The 25734-nt window shown below is 48.3% G+C and overlaps 2 protein-coding genes across 5 annotated transcripts in view; one reads left to right on the top strand and one right to left on the bottom strand.

The window, feature by feature from the left end:
* Tnpo3 (transportin 3) overlaps positions 1–8573 on the top strand; it is a 78299-nt gene extending 69726 nt beyond the window's left edge. The window contains 2 exon segments of the mRNA XM_052173350.1: positions 6807–6904; positions 8476–8573. Coding sequence (XP_052029310.1) covers positions 6807–6867 — 61 coding nt within the window. The 3' untranslated portion in view covers positions 6868–6904; positions 8476–8573.
* A 673-nt stretch (positions 8574–9246) lies between these two features.
* Positions 9247–24896, bottom strand: Irf5 (interferon regulatory factor 5). Of its 4 annotated transcripts, none has more exons than XM_052173351.1 (9): positions 24799–24896; positions 19376–19581; positions 16512–16701; positions 16106–16164; positions 15612–15645; positions 15163–15420; positions 14557–14949; positions 14349–14488; positions 9247–14132 (listed from the first exon to the last, which is right to left on the bottom strand). In XM_052173351.1, exons 1-9 carry the CDS (start codon positions 24854–24856, stop codon positions 13887–13889), a joined length of 1584 nt encoding a protein of 527 aa, XP_052029311.1. In that variant the 5' UTR covers positions 24857–24896; the 3' UTR covers positions 9247–13886. The 4 variants fall into 4 exon arrangements, with proteins under 4 accessions (XP_052029311.1, XP_052029312.1, XP_052029314.1 ...); XM_052173352.1 differs by having other exon boundaries at positions 14349–14467; positions 24799–24895; XM_052173354.1 differs by lacking the exon at positions 24799–24896 and adding an exon at positions 24703–24793.
* Between the last annotated feature and the right edge of the window lie 838 nt (positions 24897–25734).

Below are 25734 nucleotides of genomic sequence, written 5' to 3'. Positions count from 1 at the left end.
TAGGCTTCTTTGAGTGTTATTGATAAGGTAACCTTAACAATATTGAGTCTTCTGAGCTGGGCATGGTGGCTTAATGTCTGTAATTCTAGCTCTGGGAAGATGGAAATACAAAGGTGACAAATTTCAGGTAACCTTACCCACATAGGAAGTTCAGGGCCAACTTAAGCTACACGAGACTTGGGCCTAAAAGGGAGTAGTGGGATTGCCGAGGCAGGAGGATCATTTAAGTTCAAGGCCAACCTGGCCTATATAGATAGTTTCAGCTCAGCCTATTCTATAATTTGAGAATTTGTCTTTAACTAAAAATTGAAAAAAAAAGGAGAGGAGTGCTGTTATTTTGTAGCTTACTAATGGCTAAATGTCATGCCCTAGAACTGATATCTTGACTTTGTATCGATAGACATGGATGACTGAAAATTAGCATGGTAACTGTTTTTTGTGGTACATTTATCCAAAGTTGGGGTTCCCTATTCCCAGTAAGAATCTATGGACTGGGGTAACCTTATAAAATGATTTCCTTTCGTGGTGACTTTCCTGTGGGGGTGGGGGTGTTGAAAATTGGTTCTCACTGCTTCTGTTTCCCTTTGCTGGATTTTACTGGTCAACAGAAACCATGAACTGTTGACTCTGACTTCCTTGAAGCAAATGGAAGCCTAGGGAAAATCTTGCAGAAGCTGTCAGTTTGAATCTTGCCCTTATGCTGTTACTTTTAATTTCCGTTAATTCATTTGCAAATAGGGTTAGTACTCCCTTATAAGGCTATTAACAGATGCCAAATAGTATTCCAAAGCTCCTGCACATAATAGATGATCCGTGAAGTTTAACTCTTGTTTGGAAAAGAAGCTGCCAGAATGTCATTGCCTATTTGCAAAACTAGCTTGGGCATGTCTCTTGCTGACTTCACAGAAGCCACCCACACATTTTGGAATATGTCTCCACAGGCCCAAATGCTCTTGATGGGGCTTGTATATAATGAATAGAGTAATGAATATGTCTGAAATCAAGGTCACAAGCAAAATTCAAGAAAAGGGCAAAGGACAGGTCCTCATAAAGCAACATTGAGAATAAGCAGATTCTTGTCCCTGACCTGAGAAAGGGATTGAACCAAGTAGCCCTGAGTTCATTGCCTAACAAATTCTGTAGCTCCCAGAGCAGGCTATGGTAGATTTTGTGTGTGTGTGTGTGTGTGTGTGTGTGTGTGTGTGTGTGTGTGTGTAAATATTAAGAAACAGTATGGAGCTAAAAAGAGGTCTAGGATTGTCCACCTCTTAGTAATTCTCTAGTGTGTGTACCCTTGAACCTGTGCATGACTCAGTCTCCCTTTTGGTTTTGAGGTCCTCTCACTCTTGCCCCAACATGCTCTTTTGTTTGCCGCCTTAGCAGGGAGGGTGAACTGGTTCAGCTTCATTGTTGCAAGTTCCAGCCTGCTTTTCAGATGGTGTTAGTAATTAATTCCCCAGCTCTTTTAGTTGGTCAAACTGAAGAAAGCTGAGCCTTATCAACCTAGAATATAGTTTCCCCCTAAAAACACAGTAATTTACCACTAGCTCAGACTAATGAAGACTAGAAGAAATCCTGCCATTATTTCCAACTTTGCTATCTTAGTGTAACTGCCTACCTTGACATTTTAAAGCTAAAAAATGGTGCTGAACATGGAGAGTGCTGGCAGTGGAGCAAGAAACTAGACGGAGTGCCTCCACCGCTCAGGTTGTCGCTACTTACCATGACACCAGATAAAAGGGTCACATCTCAGCATGTGCCCAGGACTAAGTCTTGAGGAAGAGTCAGCATAAACTTATTTGGGAGAAAAATTTGAATTATAGGACTAGAATATAAAAAATGGAACCTAGAAAAGTAATAGTAAAATCAGAGACCAGAGACTAGTCAGTGCTGTAAGAACAGAGATAAGAAAATAGTACTGACTTTTAAGGAGCTTTTAACTTTTTTCCTTTTCATTTTATTTGGGTTTTGTTTTTGTTTTATCTTTTCATTTAGCTTTTTGATCTTTTTTGTGGGCCTACCCACCAAGGACATTTAAATTCAAAATTAGCTGGAGTTCTTGCCACGTAGGTCAGCCACTGGTAGGATTGGGGACAAAAGTAGAGCTAATTAGAGACCTAGGCCACTCTTACTGTCTTAGTCACTGTTCTAATTCAATGAATTCAATGAATTCATATAAAGAAAAGCATTTCATTTTGGGCTTGCTTACAGTCTCAGAGGACCCATTAGCATGTGGGACCCTGTTGCGGGAAATAGTAAAAAAGCGTGCCAACACCAAGGGCCACAGGGCTCCAGCCAGCCAGGCGATCTCAGCTCAGCGGTCTCTCTGCCTGCCAACTCTCCAGTCAGTGCTGTAAGAACAGAGATAAGAAAATAGTACTGACTTTTAAGGGCCCCACTGAGTTCCTCTCACTACCACACAAAGCCCCACACACCCTGCAGTCAGTCATCACAACACCCAATTACCTAGTAGAATTAAAACTTTTAAAGCTTGTAGTTAACCAGTCGGATTTATGTATCGGTAAAATCACAAATTTACAAGATGCCAATACAATACTTTCAGAGCCAATTGAGAATGATAAAAGCTTTATCCCAGTTAGAAAATTCCAACCTTATGCTATGATGACTACCTGGTTCACATCTGCCTCCATTCTCCTTTTTTTTTTTTTTTACTCTCCTATACTCTGTCTCCGCAACACTTTGCTCCGCTTCCCTTTTCCCTGTCCCTGCAACAGGCCCCCATGGGCCTATGACCATATCATAATGCAAAAATGCATTCTGTTCAACTTCAGAAGTCCCCATAGTCTTTCACAGACTCTTGGCAAGTCTTCACAGACTGCTTACAAGTCCAACATTTCTTCTGAGACACATGGCAGTCTCTTAGCTGTAACCCCTCATAAAATCAAAATGAAAAGGTAGATCACATGCTTCCAGTATTCAATGGTACAGAATATACATTGCAGTTCCAAAAGGGAGGAAAAGGAGCACTGGACCAAAGCAAAACCAGAAAAGCAGCTGGGCAAACTCCAAATTAGTCATCTGCACGTCCGATGTCAAAGCACCCTTCAGATCTCCAATTCGTTTCAACTTTGTTGACTGCCAACCAAACCACCAATCCTCCCTCCCTCCCCCTCTCTCTCCCTCTCTCCCCCCCCTCTCTGTCTTTCACATTACTCCCTTCCTCTCTCTTTCTCTCCTTTCTCCTCTCTCTCTCCCCCCTCTCTGTCTCTCACATTATTCCCTTCCTCTCTCTCCCCCCTCTGTCTCTCACATTACTCCCTTCCTCTCGCTCCTCTCTCTCACACACATTCCTCTCTCTTTGTCTCTCTTCCTCTCTCCTTTCCCCTCTCTGTCTCTGTCTGTCTGTCTGTCTCTCTCTCTCTCTCTCTCTCACACACACACACACACACAAACACACACATTCCTCTTTCTTTGTCTCTCTTCCTCTCTCTTTTCCTCTCTCTCTCTCTCTCTCTTTCCTCACCCTATTAGCAGTTTTCCTCTGCAGGTATCACCTGACTCTGACATCTGACATCTCCAATAACTTGGGGTCTCCAACACAATCCACACTTCACCGTCACAGCTTCATGCAATAGCCTCTCTGGGCCTCCATGCAGGGACACCCCTCACAAATGCCTGGCCTCAGTGGCTTTTCTTAACTGAGGAGGAAGATTCCACAACTCAGTCTTCTATCCTTGAGTCTAAAGCAAGATCTAAGTGGCCAAGTTCTGCTGCTAACTGAGGCTGGAAACTGATTCCCTAATTCAAATACATTTGTATCAGCTTTCTATTGATGGTTTCTTTCAATGCTAAAGCTTTTCTTTAATTTCTTTTTCCAGGTTGGAAGCTTAGCTAGGTGGGCTCTTGTCCTGAGGTCACCACTCCCTTTATTCTGTTTAGCGTCAGGTTTTTCTTTAAACTTTCTGTCTCTTGAGCACTGGACTTAGCTCCTTTACACTTCCTAGTGCTTCTTTCCTCTGCGTAAGGATGACCACTAATCACCACATGAGAGCGTCAGTTTTTAGCTGTCTTGAAATCCCTTCTGCCAATGCCAATAATCCAAAACTCCCCAATTTAAACTCAGGCAGACTTTTTTAGATGAGGTTAAAAAATAGACCTATTCTTAACCAACATATCACAAGAACAGTCTCTAGGCCACTTACTAATACTCTCCTCCTCTGACACCTCTTGAGCCCAAGCTGTCATAGTCTACATTGCTACAGCTGTCTTCCACGTTCTTGCTATGATGGCCCAATAAGCCCTGCTTAAAGTGTCCAGCCAATTTTCTTGTTCCAAATCCCAGAATCTTCCATATTCTTCCAACTAAAGTCACACCTATCACAGCAATGCTCCACTCCTGGTGCTATTCTGTTGCTGTGAAAAGACATCGTGACCAAGACAGTTCTTATTTTAAAAAAGCATTTAATTGCTGGCTTGCTTACAGTTTCAGAGGTTAGTTCATTATCATCATGGTGGAGAGAATGGCAACATGTAAGCAGATACGGTGCTGGAGAATCGGCTGAGAGTTCTACATCTTGATTCATAAGTAGAGACAGGCAGACATGCAGGGCTTGGCATGGACTTTTGAAACCTCAAAGCCCATCCACACTGACACACTTCCTCTAACAAGGAATCCTTCTAATCTTTTCAAATAGTGCTACTCGCTGGTAAATAAGCATTCAAGAATATGAGTCTATAGGGGACATTCTTGTTCAAATCACCACAGGGAGCATAGTAGCATGTATACAAGCATGGCTCTGGAGCTGAGACCTTTACATCCTGATTGATAGGCAGCAGGGAGAGAGAGCCTGGGCCTAGAATGGGATTTTGAAACCTCAAAATTGCTTGCTCCCACCCTCACCCCATAACACACTTCCTCCAACAAGGACATGCCTCCTAATCCTTCTAATCCTTTCAAACAGCTTCACTCACTGAATAGACATTGAACTATATGAGCCTCTAGGGGCCAGTCTTCCTCAAACCATAACACTTAGCTTTGCTATTCACCACAGTTCTCTTGTATTTGAACTCTATTTACTTACTTAATTAATTCATTAATTATTTGGGGGTTTGGTTGGTTGGTTTTGGTTTTTTGAGTCAGGGTCTCCCTATGTAGCCATGACTGACCTAGGACTCACTCTGTAGGTAAGATTGCCTGGAACTCACAGAGATCCTCCTGTCTGCCTCACAAGCCCTGGGACTAAGGGCATGTACCACCATGCTCAGCAATTTAATTTCAGTGCTTTTTTTTTTTCTTACTCTCAAAAGAGAGGTTAGAGACAGAGGTATTTGTTCATCTGGGTTTAATTTTTCAGATCTTAATTAAAAGGGGTACACTTTCAAATGTGTGGGATATTAGGATAATAAATGAATGGTGAGTCTCCAGTATCTTCTCTTAGTCCTTTGTAATATCACATCACACACCAGCCTGTGTGGAATTTTCTGACAGTGGGAACATGAATGGCATGAGCTTGCACACATACTTGGCTGCTTCCTTAACATGTGGTTTACTTCGAAATAGACTAAAAAATGTAACATTGTTAGTAAAGCTTGTTAAGTACTAGGAGATATAGCTCAGTGGTAGAGTTAATGTGTATCATGCACAAGGCCCTGGGTTCAGTTCCCCAGTATGCCAGATGGAGGGCATAGTTGATCCATTACATGTTTGTGGTAGAGAAAACCTAAAAGAAAATACTTTTTTGTCAACTCCTGGAATCTGAGTCAGTTTTTAATCATTATTTTGGACTTTTATATTTGTTGAGGGGATTTGTAGATAGGCATTTTGACACTTTCTGTTGGATAGCTCTTTTTTTTTGTTTGTTTGTTTGTTTGTTTGTTTGATTTGGTATTTTCGAGACAGGGTTTCTCTGTGTAGCCCTGGCTGTCCTGGAACTCAGAAATCCTCCTGCCTCTGCCTCCCAGAGTGCTGGGATTATAGGCGTGTGCCACCACCGCCCAGCTTGGATAACTCATTTGCCTTTGCTTAGCCTGGAGTGCAGTTAGCTAACCTGTTAGGAAGGTACCCAGAAGAATAAAGTTTCTCGATTGGTTTCTAAGTGGGTTTCAGACAAAGGGAACTTTGAAAAAATGAAGTCAGATGAATATTATTTCTGTAACACCTGGGCATTTCGGCATTTGCCTAGAATCAGGTTCTGCTTATTCATTCTCCATTTCCGTTTCTATCTCATCCTCCCCCCAAGAGGAAATCCTGGGCAGCCTGTTCAGCTAGAAAATCAATGGCTGACAGACTAGTTACCGAACAAGGCTTGTAAGCAGAATCTGTCACAAAAGGAAAACAGGGAAAGCTCAGGCCCTAAGTGAGCGTGCTCATGGAGCTGATGGACCTGCTGGCCGTCTTCCTTTGAGGGCATCTAGGCTTCTTGTTCTTGTGTCAGGAATGTGGAGTATTGCTATGGAAACTTACACTTACTGAGTCACCTTTGCTCACTGCTCCTTTGTCCTAAGTGTTTATATGAGTGGGTTTGATCCTGAGTAACATGAAGTAGATAATAGATAGGAGACTAAGGCAGACACTGCTGTCTTGCCCAAAAACACAGAGCTAGACATCAGCCCTAAACAGTTTGTCTCTGAGCCCATTCCTTGAAAACCACTAAGCTTATAATTATCTTCATTTATACGACTTAAATTTTGCCCTAAGTTCTGGGAAGATCTCACACAGAGCCATGAGTGGATGAAAATCATTTCCGGCAGAGTTGTAACCCTCCCTCCCTCTTCAGTGTGCCTCCTTGGCACGTTAGCTCTCCTGTCTTCAGTCAAGAACCCCCCTTCTACCTTTTCTCTTCTAGTGCTGAGGAATGTAAGCAAGTTTGCTGGGCCTTGAGAGACTTCACCAGGTTGTTTCGATAGCTCAAGCTCACACTCCTGCACTGTACCTGTCATCCAGGTGAGTTGTGTGTACTTATAGTTCTTTCTGGGCTCTTGGGGAGGTTTGAGACTGGGAATATGTTTAAGGCCTATAGCTCAAATCAAGGAAGAACTTAGTTAGTGTTCAGCTATCTCAGGGCTAAAATGTTGAGGGCCTTGATTGTTTTGGGCCAGGGCAAGCAGATCATCAGTGTATCTGGTGCCAGTTCCCACCCCATAGACGGTAAGTATTGCAGGATGCATCAGGAAATGTCTTCACTCAAATGCTTTGATGTTGCTTGTGATAATCAAGTCAGTACTTTTAGCCGCTGCTACTTTGCTGAGAACAGACAGACATACCAAAATTAATATGCAAGCAGATTATTCTTTCCCTTTTTTTTTTTTTTTTTTTTTTTTTGGTTTGGTTTTTTTGAAACAGGGTTTCTCTGTGTAGCCCTGACTATCCTGGAACTCACTTTGTAGACCAGGTTGGCCTCGAACTCAAAAGTCCACCTGCCTGCCTCTGCCTCCAAAGTGCTGGGATTAAAGGCGTGCGCCACCACCGCCTAGCAAGCAGATTATTCTTAATGCTTTTATGATTGAAATGCCAGGGAGATGTAAGAAGTTCCTTTGGCTGTCTTACGGCCAACTTTCTCCATGGCTGTCCCTTCTGATCTGAAGCCAAGGAAGGCGCTCAGCTAAGGAGAGAGTGACAGCTAGGTCATTGATGACTAAGTAAAGTCAGTTCTCTATGCCTTCCCTCTAACAGCTTGAGAATTTATTATTGTCCTAATAGGAAATAATTCAGAATCTATGGCACTTACTGGTGGTTTCTGTAATAAATATATTAATAAGTCAAGGTGATGTTCAGTAGTGCCTTTCTTACCACACCCAGAAGTGTACTAAGTGTTGGCTCTTTAGTGAGGAGTATCATCCAAGGTTATCCGGGTTTGCATGCAGGCAGCTGTAGATGTTTACAGCCAATGTTCATCAAGCCCATAACCAAGCATTAGGTACCATCCCTTGTGTGCTGAGTGTATTAACCAGAGACTCTCCTGCAGCTTTCTGTTAACTGTACTCATTTTATAAAGAGGAAAATTGAAGGTCATGATGTTTAACAATTTGTTGCCGTTAGAAACTAGGGGAATTCAGATGTTCTGGTTCCAGAATCCTCACTTTTAATCATTGTAATAAATGACACATCTATATAGCACTCTCTCCATAGAGTCTAGATCAGTGGTTGTTAAGCCATTGTTAGTAAACAAAAGTGTTCTCTCAACATTAAATCTTACTGAAAGCTCAGTATTTACTAACAGACTGAAGTAGAGCTTTTTCTGATGGTTTTTCTTAGAAGATTGCACTGTTTTGGCTTGCTTCCAACTTTTACATCCTCCTTACGTCTGCAGCACAGGAGACATGCTGCAGGCAGTGTGTCAGCGTAATGAATGTTACTTTGGAATTGCAAGTTGAAAAAAGGCAGACTTTGGTTTTGCCTGTTTGCTGAGCAGCATTCTGTAGGAGCGCACGGTGGGTGCTGCCTCCAGGCTGGCTCTGACCCTCTCGGCCTGCACACGCCAAGGAGGCTCATAAGGCTCTCTCTTCTCTTGTCAGGAATGTCTTTTTTATTAGAAGACAGAAAGAAAACAACCCAGACTGTGTCCCACAATCAGAAACCTCCGTTGTGGCAGAGGGGCCTTCACTGCCACCAGACCGTCCCCCACACAGGGAGAGGCTTCACCTCCAAGACATCCTGAGGATCCCTGTTTGGGATTGGGAGGAAGAAACAGCGCGGTTTTTTAAGGATGGCTGCAGCCTGTCCGGCGTGGTGGGAGGTGAATTAGTTTCCTGGTGAACTTCTTTCTAAAAGGAAAAATAATTTAAGGAAAGTTTTAAAAAAAAAAAAAAAGGAAGAAAAGAAAATTAAAAAAAAAAAAAAAAGGAAAGCTGAGATGAAAGCAGAACTGATAAGCACCTGGAGCAGAGGATGCACACACGATAGACACACACCAGCATGCAGTGCGCACCGAGACACCGAGACAGTGACAGCGACACATTACCTTAGGGAACGTGGGAATGCCGGAGAGTGACACGGCCACAGTTGGAATCTCTCCTCTGCTCCCCCTCCTTTCTGCGCAGGTGAATAGAGGATTCCCCCCCCCCCCCAAGCTGTTCCACCTTTAGAGAGGGCCAGACAAGGAGCCTGTTCTGCGGATATCATGGTTAGGGACTATAGTCAGGACTAGCCAGGTCAGAGTTGCTGTTCATGTAGAGCCCAACCCTGATCTTACTGAGTTGCTAACTCCACTCTGGTTCACATGCCTTTGTCTTCAGCCTTGGGGAGAAAAGCCAAAACTGGGGTGGGGTGGGTGGAGAGGACAGATGTGTATTAAACCCCCCCTCTCTCTTTCTTTCTTTTTTTTTTTTTTAGTGAATTATTCATCCACAAACATGGGGTGGGAGGGGATAAAAAAGAGGGTGAGAATATGGAGGGGATGTATTTACAGGGCTACCTGTATTTTGCTAAAAAATGTGTGAAAATTAATTGCCTTCAAGGGCACTGTTCTGTCCTGTGGTGTAGCCATCTTATGAATAAATCAACAGCACCAAAAAAAAAAAAAAAAACAGAAAAAAGAAAAAATAAAAACCAATTTTTAAAATGTTACCAGTGTTTTATTTCCATTCACTGCTCACTGCCCAGAATTGATCGGCTAACCCGCCTGTGAAACCAGCTTTCGTGGAACCGAAGAGGCATCTGAGCAGTTTATAAAGACGTGTCTGGTGGGGATACGCTCTTGCTTGCCATGTAAAAGCATCAATAAAGAGCTCAGTGCCCAGGGCAGGGCAGGGCAGGGAGGCGGGATACCTGGCAGAGAGACAGGAGCTCGGAAAGAGTCAGGCCTGAGAGACTAGTCACTGAGATGTACAGCAAGGTGGACGTGTGAAGCTGAGAGGTAACCAGCTCCGTGGCAGACATGGAGTAGTACAACTGGGTTAGTAGAGTTATAACTTGTTAGGGAACAAGCCTAGCGCATGGCCCGGGGATTGGCTCATAAATAAATAAGCCTCCACGTCACTATTCGGGAACTGGGTCAGACAGAAAAACCAAAAGCTTACAGGGAGCTGCTGGCTCTGCATCCTGCTGGAAGCTGCTGCTGCTGCTGCTGCTGCTGCTGCTGCTGCTGCTGCTGCTGCTGCTGCTGCTGCTGCTGCTCACCTCCTGCAGCCTCAGTGGGAATGACTGCGCTCGTACATCCACAAGGGCACAGCAGCTGAGGACCTGTGTGTTTTATGCACACGGTGGAGGCCAAAGGAAGGACATTTCTGTGGCCTTCTGTACTTAAAACCCCATTATCAAAACCCCACAGGCCAGGAGGTAAAGACTTAACCAAATACAGTGTCTTGGATGGGATCCTGAGCCTCAGAGTGGGAGAGTTAAGAAATGCTGAAATCCCAGCTGGGTGGGGTGGCTTGCACGCTCAGTCCCACTTGAGAGGCCAGCCTGGTCATTTATAGAGTGAGTTCTAGGACACCCAGGGTCACCCAGAAACCTGTCTTGAAAAATAAAAAATTCCAAAAAAAACCAGGAGATATTATTTAGTTAGAAATAGTGTGAAGTGTGCAAGAATGTTCTTATTTTAGAAGCTTTTCCTCAAATTTTAAAACTGAAGTGTTTACTGGAAAGTGACAGTTTCTGCTTTGAGCTAGGAATGACTTTGACCCAAGTAACATTTTCATCCTCCCAAAGGGCTGGGAATCTGTTCAATCTGTGTGTGCTCCACCTCTGTTGCTGTTTTTATTGACTGTGGACTGCTAGGGATGCCACTCAAGGCTTCCCACAGAAGCACACATCCAACAGCTGAGCTTACATCCCCAGCCCTGGTTTTTACTCTTTAAGCTATTTATTGTGTACGTGTGATATAGGGGGCACACCCATCTGTGGTCTCCAGAGATCAATCTAGGTGGTGCTTGCATGGCGAGCCTTACGTAGCTGGCTCACCAGTTCCATGTAACTTTTTAAAAGTCTGCATAGACCATGTAACCATGCGAAAAGCTCCTCCTCCTTGCTCAAGGTAGGAAATAGGAATGAGGTAGTATTTTTCACCTGTCTGGTTAACAAAATGGCATTTGAGAGTATGCTCAATTCCTAAATATCCATGGCATTTTTATCAGTGCCTAATAAACATAAATAGAGAAATGTGCGCAACACTAGCTTTTCATTGCATTATTTGTTACATGTATGTATTATGATATGAGGAGGGGAGTGTGTATCACAGTGCACACATGGAGGTCAGAAGACAACTTTGGAGACTCAAGTTCTCCAATGTAGGTCCCTGGGATTGAACCATCAGGCTTGATGGCATCTTCACGGCTGAGCCCTTCTCTGGCCCTCATTGTGTTATTTTAAGAACCAATGTTGGAAACTCAAATCTCATTCATCAGACATCAAAATTGCAACCTGAATCCAATCAAGCGTTCTCCGGCAACATACAAAATGTGTCACCGAACAGTCAGGAACAGTGCATTTTCACCACTAATGGAGAATAGATGTTCTCTGGCTGCCTTAAATTTCTGAGCACTAGGTTGTGTGGCTGCTGGGTACATGTTCCTGTGAATGTGTGTGTACACATGTGGAGGCCAGTGGTGGCCAGTCTCCTTAATTCTTTGAGACAAGATATAGAACCTGGACCAGTGAGATTAAGGGATTCCCTTGTTTTGCCTCCTAATGACAACATATGCCTTAGTGCCTGATGTTAGCATTTTGTCTAAGCTCTGCCCCAGTTACCAGGCAGCAGTCAGGCATGTCTGACTCATTATAAAAGGGGCTGCTTGCCCCTTTCTGGTTCTCACTCTGTCCTCTCGTCCTCTCCCCTCTCCCCGTTCTGCTCTCCCCCTTTCCACATGCTCATGGCCAGCCTCTACTTCTCTCCTCTCTCTGCCTTTCTCTGTCTGTACTACCCTCTCAACTCCCCTCCCCCCGCCCTGAATAAACTCTATGCTATACTACTCCGTGTGGCTGGTCCCTCAGGGCACGGATGCCTTGGCATGGGCCGGCAGAAGCATGCCATTCGCTGTACCTGGCTACACACCCACCAGACATATTCCTTCTCTCCTTATCTTTTTATAAAATGCAACACCTGACCCTTCTTTTCTTTCTTTTTGTCTTTTTTCTGTAGCATGGGCTTGGAATCCTTGTCGGATCCTTGTGAGCTCTTTACTGACAGCCATCTCTCTAAGAGCCTCATAAACTGGATACTTGATAAGAAAATCTTTTTTCTTCAAAGGAAAAATAATTTTTTCTTTAATAGCTGGGGATTTTAGCTCAGTGGCAGATCATAACGGTAGAGCATCCCCCAGAGCAGGGGGAGGGGAATGGTTTTAGGAAAATATACATGAAATGTTATTTCTACTATTTACTTCAAAATAATCTCTGTAGGGAGCCTGGGAGGGAGGTGCAATGAGAAAGATTACATTCAATTGATAATCTTTAAAACTGGTACAGAGGTTTTCATACCATTATTTTTCTATTTTCACAAATGTATAAAGTCTTCCATAATGAAAAGATAAAATGTCCCAGGCATGTTGGCGCACATCTTTAACCCCTGGACATCACTGGAAGCAGAGGCAGATGTACCTCTTGAGTTCAAAGCCAGTCTGGTCTACAGAGCAAGGAGCAAGACAGTCTGGGCTGCATAATAGATTTTGCCACTGCTATCACCGCCCCCAAGAGAGAAACTATTGTTTGCACTAGAATATTATTCCTGAACCAGAGTCGAGCGATGAGCCACCAATTTGCATGTACTATCCTAATATTAGCAGCAAATTCTAGAAGACCACATGTTTTTTTTTTAACATGTTCAGCTCTTACTGTAGCTGCGTTCTAGGCTGGTTTTTAACCTGCTGAGCTTCCTGTTTTAGCCTCCCTGGTGCTGGGATTATAGGCATGAGCCACCACACCCAGCTAATCCTTTCCTTGTTTTGAATGTATGTTACAGGGAATCAAACCTATAGCTTTGTGCATTGCTAAGCAAGCATTCTACTCAGCACTTAAGGAGACAGCAAGAACAGAGGATCAGGAGTTAGTTCAAAGACAGCTTTGGTTAATACCAAAAGTTTAAGGCCAGTCTGGTCTCAAAAAAAAATTAAAATTTTTAAAACCCCAGGTTTTGACAGCCTGAAGTGTGGCTGTTTCTTCATTCTCGCCTTTCCTATTATTTCTTCATTCTCTTCTGGGACGGTTTGGACAGTTTTTAGACAGAACTCATTCAGGATTCCAAACATTTGTCCCAGTGTGCTTCCTCCTGGAAAGCAAAGCCAGCCAGGTGAGTGTGAAGGCACAGCTGACTCACTGACAGGAAGGCGGGGCCTCCCCAACTCCTGCCAAGCACCACGCCAGACTATGCCGGGACCAGGCCAACTGGCAACTGAACAGTCCGGTACAACAGAAGCCGCTGGCACTGGAATCAGTCAATAAATGGGCAAACCTGCTTTAAACATTTATTAATCCAAAAATATATTAAATTCTACTTTCTGCCCCAGCTTCTTAGATGCTGAGAGAGGAGAGCTGCCGGCCCCAGATGCCTGACAAATCCTGGTCCTAAGGATGATGAGAAAGGCTCAAGCTAGGGAACTCCAAATCAGGCCCGTTCTCTGCAGAAGCCCCACAACACTCCTTGGCAGGTTTTGCTAGAGGAATTGGGGCAACCTTAAAAGTTGGCTACCCTGGGGTAATTGGACCTGTGTATTGAAGGCCTCAGGCTAGTGATGTTCCCTCCCTCCCACTGGGGCTGCTGGCTTCATTAGGAGCCAGGCATATTAGAGAAATCACCAGAAGGTGGTGCTCAAATAGAAAATGTTTAGGGAAAATGTGACCTCAGGCCTCTCTTCTATGTCCTTGTTACCCTGACTCTGCTTCCAGGAGACTCAGAGCCCTGCAGCCAGCCAGGCCCGCTGGGGCTACTACATTGCTCCATCAGTCTATACAGCTGCCAGAGGAGGTCCAAGTCAACCCGTCTGTAGCCTCACTATTGCATGCCAACTGGGTGCATGGGCCAGGGCGCCTGGCCAGCATCGAGGCCTGCCACCGGAGGGGCCTGGACCACGGGCTGCATCCGCTGCTGGGACTGCCAGATGTGATGGAGCTCTTTGAACTGCTCCACCATGTGGTCTTTGAGATCCGGGTTCGAGATCTGCAGCCGAATGCTGTCTGCTGACCAAGAAAGCTCCCCTGAGAACATCTCCAGCAGCAACCGGGCTGCAACGGGTACCACCTGGGAGGCAAAGGGGAGACGGGACGAGGAGAATTGTGGCAGGGCTGTGTAACCCAGCTGGGCATGAAGACATCCAGAGGCAGATGGCAGACAGTCTCCTGCAGCCCCAGCAACCAAGTCGTCATGGCCCAGAGGGCCCCACCTCTACCATGGGCCAAGGGCCCAGCCCCATGTCTCCTAACAGTCAAGCTACATCAGAGTCAGCTAGGAACACACCTGTACAGTAATGAGCTTCTTCTCTCGGGGTTTGACGTCAGGCCATTCTTCTCCAAAGCAAAAGAAGATCTCAAAAGGTGGTGGGGTATTGGTTTGGCCCTTCTGGAATAGGATGAGTTCTGCATCAAGATAAGTAAGGCCTTTAGTTAGAGGTTAGAACCCTCTCCTGAGTTAGGGGCAGCCAGGAGGAGCACAGAATGGACCTCACCATTGAGAAACTGCTCTAGGCTAAAGAGCTTTGTCTTGACTTCCCGCTGGATGGGGTTGGGGCAGGAGCCATGGGCCAAGGCGCAGGGCCCACTCCAGAACACCTTGCACTGGCACAGACGGATGGCGTACAGGTCCTGGCCTTGCAGCTGCAGGATGAGCCCTCGGTCCAGGACATCTAACAGCTGGTTCGTATAGAAACGCTGCTTGTCACTGGGGATGTCCTCTGGGCTAGGAAAGCGCACTTGCTCCAGGGTCACAGGGCCAAAGAGTTCCACTTGCTCCTGGGTAGCCTCTAGCTGGCTATAGAAGAGCCTACAGCCTTGTGGGTTGCTGATGGTGAGGGCCCGGGGTGGGCGCCCCCGGTACTGGAACTTAATCTCTAGGTCAGTCACTGTGGAGCAGAGAGTCAGGTTGCCCTGGCTGTGAGCCTCACAGCTGTTCAGCATCCAGATGGAAGGCCCAACGTCCCCAGCCTCCCCAGTTCATCCTTGACCCAGGAAGACTGGCCTAAAAGCTTATTTTCTTCACCAGTCTCCTTCCATGCAACCCTGCCCCACCCCCACTACCCTGCCCTGCCAGCCCGCCGGCCCGCCAAGGTCCTTACAAGGCAACATGTGGGGGCTGATCAGCAGGTCAGGCAAGAGTTGTTCTGTAGGGGGCTGACTGGAAGCCAGGGGTCCAGGCTCCAGGACCTCAGGGAGAAGCTGCCTGAAGCCAGCTGGATTTCCAGAGGGAGGGGCCAGGAGATTTGGGTCTGGAGCAGGGGGACCCAGTCCTATAGGTGGCTGGAGAGCTGGTGGCCACTTGGTGTCTTCTTTGGGTAAGGAATAGGGTGCTATGGGAGGCCCAGGTAGCACAGGTTCTGCAGAGGATGGGGTGGATACAGCTGTTAATGCCACCCCTAAGAACTATCTCCCAGTCCTGACTCCCAGATTTGCTTCCCACAGCCTCTCTCTCTCAGAGCCCTCTCAAGTACTTAGAATACCTAACGCTTCTTGCTTCTTATGCCACAACGCCCCGCCCCCAACCACACCACCGCCTGCCCAGCCCCACCTGTGATGCTCAGGCCTGGTAGCATTCTCTGGAGCTGAAGGGAAGACACAGGCAGAGGAGGAGGGAAGGGAGGACGGGTTATTAATTTGGTCCAATGCTGAGGAAACAGTGTTCAACAAAAGGCAATCCCTCAGCAGCCTCTGCTGCTGGTCCCAGATCTGCCATCCTCAACAGGTCATAAAAGCTGTCGATGTCCCCATTTCCAGATGTGCGTCCTGCAGGCAGGACCACCCACCAAGCCCAGCTGTTGTGGAGGTCCAGCAGACATGTGACACGCTATGCAACAGTAAAGCCCTAGAAGGGACAAGATGGCCACTCCGTTCTTTTCCTTCAGAGCCATCAAAGGATGACCCAAGAAAGAGCTGTAGAGGAAGTGGGTGCTCAATCCTAAAGCAAGGGCAGGGCAGCAGAGCCGCCATGACAGCCTCATCAGTGCTCACTGAGCACAGAAGCTTGGCGAGTGCGGCCCCTTCCCGCCACACATCCCCACACACCTCTTCCTCATCTTCCTCCTCCTCTTCTCCCAGAACATAATCATCAGTGGGCTGTGTCTCTGCGCATCGAGGGAGAGAGAGCAAGGCAGGAAGTTAGTGATAAGACGGGAGCCAGGCAGGCTGTGGCTTTGAACAGCCAGAGGCTGCCCAAACTCCTGGGGCTCCACGCCAGCCATGAAGCTGCACACATATCGGTGGGTCAAAGAACTGGCATCAAGAAGCAGCAGGCAAAGGCCTCCCCTGAAGCCAAGAGCCCAGAGCAAGGAGGAACAATCACCCGGAGACCTGGCCCCACTCCCAGATACCCTGCGGCGTACCCTGGAGCCCTTGGCTGCAAGGTCCTCGGGTTTTCCTGTACCCAGAGTTCATAGCTTTCCAGATGGTCACACTGGGCCAGGCATTATACCTGTAGGAGCAGGGCCGTTGGAGCAGACCTCATAGATCTTGTAGGGCTGAGGTGGCATATCTCGAGGGCCATCATAGAACAGCTGGAAGTCACGGCTTTTGTTAAGGGCACAGCGCAGGTTGGCTTTCCACTTGGCAGGGTCAGCCTCATCCACCCCCTCTGTGTATTTCCCAGTCTCTTTAGCCCAGGCCTGTGGGAGGCAAAGAGGACTGCAGATTACAGGGGACCTGAACTGGCACTGAGGCCCTAGCAACTCCCTTGGCCTATAGGAGTCAGGGCGAAGAATTTTGGCCACCAGGCTAAGCCTTGCCAGACAGGCTTGCTAAGTGGATAAGACCAGACCTTGTCCAACCCTCAAAGTTCAGACAAACGCAATGAATTCTACTCACTGCTGCTAGGAGGGCAAACAGGTACATTCTCAAAGGAACATGAGAAAACAACGTAGAGAAGAGAGCTTGGGACTTGGAGTCAGGCTGGGTTTGACGCCAGGCAGACCAATTCAAGCTGCCTCTGTATTGGAGCCTCCTCGATTGTACCAGAGAAGACTTGGGAGTCAACACCTTTAAGGTACTCCTATCTCTCCCCACATGTAGGCATGAGTCAATGATCAGTGTTAGTCTTTGTTGTCGTCATCATTGCCTCCTCCTTCTCCTCCTCTTCCTCTTTTGTTCTTCTGAGACAGTGCCTAACGTAGCTCAGGCTGGTTGCAAACTTGCTAAATGGCTGAGGGTGGCCTTGAACTCTTCATCAATCCTCTTGTCTCCATCTCCCAAGTGCCTGCACCTCCAGTCCAGCTATCGTCAACATCATTGATATTATTATTGTTGTTGTTGCTGTTGTGTTAAGGATGGAACAGAGCCTCAGACTTGCTAAGCATAGCCTCCTAGCCGTTGACCCTCACTGTGCCCAATCAATCTTATTATTTTTGCATGGCCGTTTGGAGATGTCAGGATTATAAGTGTTTCTTCTCTTTAAACTAGCAACTTAATTTTGATAGAACTATATAGAACATAGAAATAGTAAATAAATAAATAAATAAATAAATAAATAAATAAATAAATAAAAGGGGGTGGATCAAGCAGGGGGCCCCAGAGTGAGGGGGGAAGAGGGGGAGGGAGAGGGCCTGGAGTGGGGGGGTGTTGGGGGGGAGCGAGTGGGCTGGAGCAAAAGGGAGAAGGGAAGGGAAAAAAAAAGAAATATCCACACACATTATGGTAAGGATTAAGTTCAAAGGCTAAAATGTAAGATTCCAAAGCTTTTAAAATCAGCATCTCTTTGGTTTAACAATTTTATTAAACTCTGAATGCTAGACCTAATCCAACCATTAAAACAAAAGGTAGAATTTAGGAGAAATTATGTACAGAGCACAATCTAAAATGGTCTGAGGTGTACAGAACCCGGGACTGGGCGACTGAGTTATACCGAATCCTTCTAGTGGGTCATCCAATGGTCACAGAAAGCGAAGCGGATGTTTCTTGGAAAGAAAAGCTAATCCTGATATTGGGTGAAAAGATGCGAGTTACAAATCAGTATGTGTGGGCCAGCAAAATGGCTCTACACAGAAAGGCACTTGCCACCACGCCTGATAGCTTGAGTTTGATTCCTAGAACTCACACTGTGGAAGAGAGAATCATCTCTTCCTTGGCCTGTGACTTTCACACACACTTTGGTGCCTGCACACTCCTTATAAGTAAATTAAAAAAATAAGGAAAAATTAAAACATGTGTGAATCTGGGCAGTGGTGGTGCACGCCTGTAATCCCAGCACTTGGGAGGCAGAGGCAGGTGGATTTCTGAGTTCGAGGCCAGCCTGGTCTACAGAGTGAGTTCCAGAACAACCAGGGCTACACAGAGAAACCCTGTCTCAAAAAAACAAAAACGAAACAAACAAAAAAAACCCGTATGTGTGGGTTGAGCGTCTTGGTGACTGACTATCTGTAATCCATCCAAGCACTTCAGAGATGGAGGCAGGCAGGCAGGCAGAATATCAGAAGTTCAAGGCCAGAAGCAGCTGCAGCGACATGACAAGTCTGAGGGCAGCCCAGGCTATGCAAGGATGCTTCAAGAAATATAATAAATAAATAAGGTGTGGGGTGGGGCTGTCCCTTAGTGACAGTATGTGTCATAGCATTAGCAAGGTAAGCCTTGATCCCTCCCGAGCACAAAGATGTCTTTGAAAAGTTAGCTCAGCATGGTGGCACATGCTTGTAATCCCACCACTCTGGAGGGACAGGAAGGGGGACTGCCACAAGTTTAAGCCATTCTAATTTACATAGTGAATTCCAGGCCAACCAGGAATATATAGGGAAATCCGATCTCAAAACATATTTAAACATTCTTAAGTATGACTAGACTCCAATTTTGCCTATCATATATCTGTACGGAAACCTTAAACATTATATATTCAGCTGCAAAACTATCATAGTAGGACCTGCCCAGGGCCAGGGCTTGTTGGCATTGGGGGTGTCTATAATCTCAGCATTTCGGAGGCTGAGGCAAGAGGAGGACAAGTCAGGGCAGCCTTGACTCCCCAAATGAGTCTGGTCAGCTGGGCATTATATTGTGAGACCCTGACACAAAACCCAGACCAAACCCAAAAGATGAGTTGGTAACTTCATTTAGTGTATGTGGTATAGTGTGTGTGCTACCTGGAGTTACAGGATGGCCTCCCAGAGACCTTCCGTCCCCACCTTGCTCTAGGCTACAGGTTAGAAAAGGTGGTCCTGTGTCCCTGGGTCTAGGTGTGGGATCCCCCTGAGCCGCTGTAGCTGGCAGGAGATGACCATGCCTCTTCTACTCAGGAGGGCTCTTTCCTGGGGGAGGGGCTGCCCCAGATGTCCAGGCAGCACCTTACCCAAGGCTTACCTTGAAGATGGTGTTGTCTCCATCCTGGCTGGGACCATGCCTTGTGGCGTGGCGCCAGGGGATATAGAAGAGTTTCTTTTCCCCGTTGACCCACTGAAGTCCTGGGTACTGGCAGCTGTTCACCTGGGCCACCAGCCAGGGCTTCAGCCTCACACGGCGGGGTGCTGGGGGGATCCCTGGAGCTGACTGGTTCATGGCAAAGGGCTCTGCGGGAGAAAGCAATGCGTAGCTCTGCAAATTGATAGCAAGATGCTCCACGCCCTGGGTGGAGAGGTCTTGCAGATGAGTTCCCCAGTCCATCCAGGGTCTGCAGTCCAGGCTGCTTTCCCCCAGTCTCTTGTCACAGCTCGCTCAGCCTGTGAGTTCTGTTAGGGGAGAAGGAAACTTCCGTGCTAATGGATGCTGTGGGCACTTTCGTTCAATGGACCCATTGTTGAGGGCAATCAGTACCCAGCTGCTGCTGTACTAGAGAATTGTCCCGGGTACCTTATTCCCCAGGTCAGGCCACCCATCTCTGAAGTCACAGCACAGTCAAAGCCGGCTCCCTTGCATGGAGGTAGGCCAGCGAGATCCACGGGTAGCTCTCTGGGGTTGGCTATTCCACCGTGCCTTGTCTGTCCTGTCTCTGCTCTGGTTTCCCCTCTGTGACTTACTCAACTTCTCTCCCCTGAAACCGCCCTTCGCCATCTCTAACACATCCTCTAAACCAGATTTCCAAGCTGGCCTTAGACAGGAGCAGACTGTGAGAGAGGGATTAGGGAGGAATAGGTTCATTCTCAGGGGTTTTGGGCCTTTTGGTTAAGATCACTGTAGCTCTGGCGTTTCTCCTCAGTTCTCAAAGAGATGAAGTTTTCTTCCCCTTTGAGCTCTTATAGAAATCCCACTAATCCACTCCAGTGACACCGGGTACCCAGATAAGATGTCTCCACCCTGAAGCCATCAATGGCCTTGTGTCTGTTCCTTTCCCGACATCCATTCAGTGTGCCTGTTTACCGACCTGTGCAGCAGCACACATGGTGGCAGGAAGTGCAGACCAAGACCTAACAGCCCGTTGAGGTTCCCTCTGCTGCTATGTATTGTATGCCATGTAATTGTAATGTATTGTAATGTATTGGCCTGGCAGCCCTCGGGAGGAAAAGATTCTCATGCAGACCCAAGTGATGCCGTGTAACCTTGCCCCCCAAGTTATCCCTCCTTGGTGAATTAAGATGCCTACAGACTGAAACTGGACAGAAGAGAGATAGGCAGAGTTTTGGTTCCCAGGCTTGGGGTCTGAGGAGGACAACAAGGGAGAAGAGAGAGAAGGTGGAGCGAGGAGAAGATGCCAGGAGGTAGGTGAGTCGTGAAAACATGGCCACGAGGCTAGCCGATTGGAGCTAAAAGCAGCCAGGTTGGAACATGGTGGGGTTCTTGATGGGGAAGTAGACATAACAGCGTAAAGGGTAGCCATCTGTCCAGCTCTGGTTCACTAAAGGATCGTTAGAAATACAGAAGTGGAGTGTCTTTTATCTGGGAACTGAATGGTCAAAGGCAAGGTGGAAACCCCGATTGAGATTAAATATTACTACAGCAGCTTCCTGTAGAATCTTTGAGCGCTTTGGCAGGCCACAGTCTCTGTCTCACTGGAGTTAGGTCCACAGGACCTGTGTAACCCTGGTATCCTTCCCTCTTCCTGCTGCCTCTCCTCCTGGTGGGACCTGAAACTTACAGCTCCCGCCTCTCACTCATCTTCCCTCCTGAAGCTCTTCCCTTCCCTTGCCCATATTCTTTTTTTTCTTTTCTTTTCTTTTCTTTTGGTTTGGTTTGATTGTTTTTTGTTGTTGTTGTTGTTTTGTTTGTTTGTTTGTTTTTTTCAAGACAGGGTTTCTCTGTGTAGCCCTGGCTGTCCTGGAACTTACTCTGTAGACCAGGCTGGCCTCAAACTCAGAAATCCACCTGCCTCTGCCTCCCAAATGCTGGGATTACAGGCATGCACCACCACTGCCCAGCCTGTGCCCATATTCTTGATCTTGAACTCTTGGACTGGGGGTGGGGAGGAGGTTCAGAGACAGAGAAGAGAGAGGCCACTGTGCCAGCAGCTCCTCGGAAGACGATCTCTCATTCAGCAGGTTAAAGAACAAAACTGAGCAGGCTTACTTATGTTTTGCAGCATGGAGCCTCAGTTTCCCCTGCAACTCCTCACCTAGTGTCTTTTGGATTGTATCTGCTCCATGCCACATTCAGGCTATCGCAGTGTCGCTCTACAGACGTCAGAGCACTTCAGAGCAGTGCCTACTTCAGCTGCCTGAGACCCATGAACAGCAATACCAGTCTTGCACAGAGACGGTGGAAAGGCTCCCGGCCCTGCCCCCAAGCTTAAGAAGAGGTGCATTAGTTCCTCTTTCCACACCAGCCTCCACCCTGACCCAAGGGAAATGAAAGTGGCCCAATGGGACAAGTCAGAAATCTGACTCACTGGGCTGACTTGTGGGCTGGTGGAGGGAGGGGACATAGAGAAAGTCTGTAAGAGTGTCTGCAAACCCACCCCCACCCCATCCTCTAAATGTCTCCTGGGCCTACCGACAACACATATCTTCATAGCTCCCAAGTAGATTTGATCTTAGGATGGAGGGTGATGTTCTGGCCATGGGAAGGTGGGCACAGGGATGGGCAAGTTACCCTGAACACACACACACACACACAGAGAGAGAGAGAGAGAGAGAGAGAGAGGCCAAGAACAGCATGAACAGGAAGAGCAGAACACTCACTGCCCTGCTTCAGGGACCAAGAAGGAGCCAGGGACCACTGCAGCTTTCTGACTCAGCCTGATAATGATGAATTAAATTCAGAGAAGGAGAGAAAAGTTTTGAAATTGCTGCTCTGGCCTCAGTGTTAGGAAGGGACAGTCCCTTCAGATGGAATAGTGACACAGAGAAGGGACCCTACAGCAAACCAGGCCTCCAAGAGTGCCAGAAGGCTCCACCTGCAACTAGGTCCACAGGAGCCGCCCCTGAGCAGGACCGAGTTCCCCATCCACCCCATGGAAGCTCCCGCCTGCCCAGAGAAAGGCTTGGATCTGTGTGAGATCCTAAGCCTGCCAGTTCTCAATTGCAGTGTCTAAACATGGCTGCCCTCTTCTGGGTCTGGAGGTTTAGAGTACGATCAACACCCAGACTGAGATGTCTGGCCATGAGCCCTTGAGAAGGAGAAACGAACAGAGCCCACATCATCTTCCATGTCAAAATGAGTGTGGCCTGCTTAAGACCTCAAGAAACATCCCACACGTGAAGAGGCACGGGAGCAGCCCTTGAATCCAGGCTGGGATGGAGAGCACCCACAGTTCACCCCAGGGTCAGGAGGTCCCAGGGGAGGGTGCCTGCCTGGGCAGTCAGATCACTGAGAACTCCGGAAGGCTGCTGTGGAGATACTGCCGTAATGGAATAGAGGCAGAGCTTCAATCCCCTCCTGCCGCTCGAATTGTCTCGTTCTGAACCCTACACCCAGTTCAAGGCAAGTCAAGGTGTTACCTGCACTAGGTATGAGCCTAAATCCCGCCCTCTCCAGGTGAGCGACACACCCGGGGCCCTGCCCCTTCAGAGCGCACACTGGCTGAGATTCTGGGGCAGCAGGTGCGGCAGGAAGAACCCTCTCGGCTTCCTCCCAGGGGCAGGCTGGGGGAAGGCCAGCGTGCAAGGGAAAGCCCCAAAAGACTTTAGTTAATAGGAGTGGTCTCCTACCTACCTCGTTACTAGCCTTTAGCCAGGAGCTTAGGGAGGAGGGACGGAGAGTGTGTGCGAGGGCCTTTAACCTCTCCAGCCTCCGTCGGCCCGGCCCACATCCCTTCTGGTCCTGTTAGCCTCACTTTGGCATTCAGGCCAGGCTGTTCCCTAGTGGTCATCCTAGCAGACTCCACCTGGGGCATAACTCCGGGAGGTGGGGGTGGGGGGCTGGGTGAGCCCCCGAAGTCACCGCGGGGAACTGGTTTAGTATCCGTTCCTGGAGTCCCTGGACCGCTCCTCTGGCCGGGGACGCGTCTTCCTTGCCCTTCTATGCCAGGCGGCCAGGAAAGCCCCCACTTCCACCCCTGCTACTAGGTACCCGCTCTGGGACCTCTGGGGGTTCGAGACACCTGGGTCTGGGAAACACCGGCACCAAGGTCGGATGTTGGCCCGGGACATCTATCTACGTTTCGGCCAAACTACTAACACTTTCCCTTCACGTTCCGATTCTTAGTTGTTTCCTTCCTAAGTTCAGGTGCAGACCGTCAAGAAACTAGACCAAGCATTACACACTCTCCTCCCCCGCCCCACCCCCGCACCGATTCTTCTCGACTGCTAAGAAAATTGGCGTCCCCTTTTGAGCCACTAGTCAAGGAGCGGCGCCTCTATTTGACACCGTCTCCCCTCAAACTCTACTCCCCCAGATTCCTGTCCTTGGCTTTAAGATCCTTGGAAGGGATAGCTACTTGAAACCTCAACCTCTTTAGTGAGGTGTGGCCAGGGTGGAGGGACGGGCTGTGTACCGAGAGGGTCCGGGTCGGAACCTCGCTCCTCCGTGGTCCCCGCCAGACCGCGACAGGGCGCTTCGCATCCTTGACCCTGGCGAGGCGCAGGGAGGATGTCCACTGGGCCCTCGGGACTTTCCCCACGCACGCGGAGCGATGGCGGCCGGAGCCCAGCCCGCGAGCTGGCCCGGGGCATGGAGCGCCTCGGAGACGTTCGCGCCGGCCCAGCGCTGCCTGCCGTCATCGCCCGCCGCGGAGGAGCGGGACCCCGACCCCGCCGGGCCCGCTGGCAGGTGCCCGGGACGCGCAGCTCGCCGAGGGTCGGAGCCGGGGCTCCGCAGGAGTCCGGGACGGATCCCACAGCCCTCGGAGCGCGGGGCCCAGCACAGCCCCAGCCCCGGGACCTACCTGTCTGCCGTGCGCCCGCGGGGAGCCTGGAGCCCCGGCCTGGCGCTGCGGCCGAGCTGAGCTCTCGCCGAGCTGCGCCGCCCGCGGGTCGCCCAACCAGCCCCGCACTTCCGCATCGCGCCGCCCCCGCCCCGGGCTGCGCCCCGCCCCGTCTTCACCACCACCCTGCGCCCCAAACCCGCGCCCCCCGCACCGACCCGTCCACCGCCCACCGCGGGGAGGCCCGGGACCTCGGCGACACCGCAGACAGTGGCGGCGCCCCTCGCCGGGTCTCCTTCGGGAATCCGGGGAGACAGAGTCACCCATCACCCAGTCCCGGTAGCCTGTCCCCTCCTAGTCCGCGCCCGGCAGGAGCTGGAAATCCGGGGCGCACGGGCGTCAAGGGAGCCACACTCCAGGGCATTTTGAGGTGACTGAGAGCTCCCTTTCAACAAACCTGGGGCCACTCTGTCTCCTCAGCCTTAACACTGGCCCTCCCGACGGCTCCAACTCAGCAAGTGACAGCCAAGTCCACCTCTTCTTTAGCCCCTACCTTCGCCATGGCTTCCGTTTGCCCTTTGAGCGGGTTCCCACCACCACCCCGGTTCCATAAACCGGCCTCAACCTTCACACATCCTGTTCATGTAGGAACATTATTCGCTGATTCTCATTCTTCAACTTTTGTGTCAGCATCATATTATTTGATAGTCTAATTGGTTTTTTGTTTGTTTGTTTTTCAGGAAGGTCTACTCCTTGAGTCAGCATCTGGCTTGTTGTGTTTTGGTGTTGTTTATTGGTTGGGTTGGAGGGAAATGGATATCAAGAGCCGACTTCCAGAGTTTTTGATTTTTTCCATGTGATTTTTAACGTCTAATTTCCACCGAAATTCAGCTTAGTTAATAGTTCTATAGTAGAACCATGCAAAGATCTATACTAAAGATCTATAGTAAAGATCTATAGTAACTTTTATTTTTATATTTATTTGTTACTACTGATGATGGAACCCAGTACCTCGCACATGCTAGGCAAGTGCTCAGCTACTAAGTGTCTGCATGCTCTGCCCTATCATAATTCTAAAGGGTTACTGTGTGTGTTTGTTGGATTTTAACTTTTTGAGGGGAAAAAATGTTGTGTTGCCGGTGCTGGTCTTCAACTCCTGGAATCAGACAATTCAGATACCTTGAGTAGCTGAGATTTGGTGTAGCATCACAGACAACTTAACTAAAGATATAAGTATATATATTTTAAATGTTTAGACATCTTAATTCTTTTTAGTGATTAATTTGTTATGTATGTGAGTATTTTGTTTGCATGTATTCGCGTCATGAACATGCAGTTCCTGCAGAGACCAGAAGAGGGCGTAGGAGCCTCTGGAATTGGAGTTAGAGACTGTTGTGAGCGGAGGGGTTTGGGGGGGTGTGGGTGCTGAGAACTGAACCCAGGTCTGCTGCAAGAACAGCAGGTGCTCTTAACTACCGAGCCATCTCTC

The sequence above is a fragment of the Apodemus sylvaticus genome, chromosome 2 (assembly GCF_947179515.1).
Source record: "Apodemus sylvaticus chromosome 2, mApoSyl1.1, whole genome shotgun sequence".
NCBI classification, from domain to species: domain Eukaryota; kingdom Metazoa; phylum Chordata; class Mammalia; order Rodentia; family Muridae; genus Apodemus; species Apodemus sylvaticus.
Note: the sequence above shows the minus strand (reverse complement) of the source record. Positions and strands in the feature narration are given on the sequence as shown.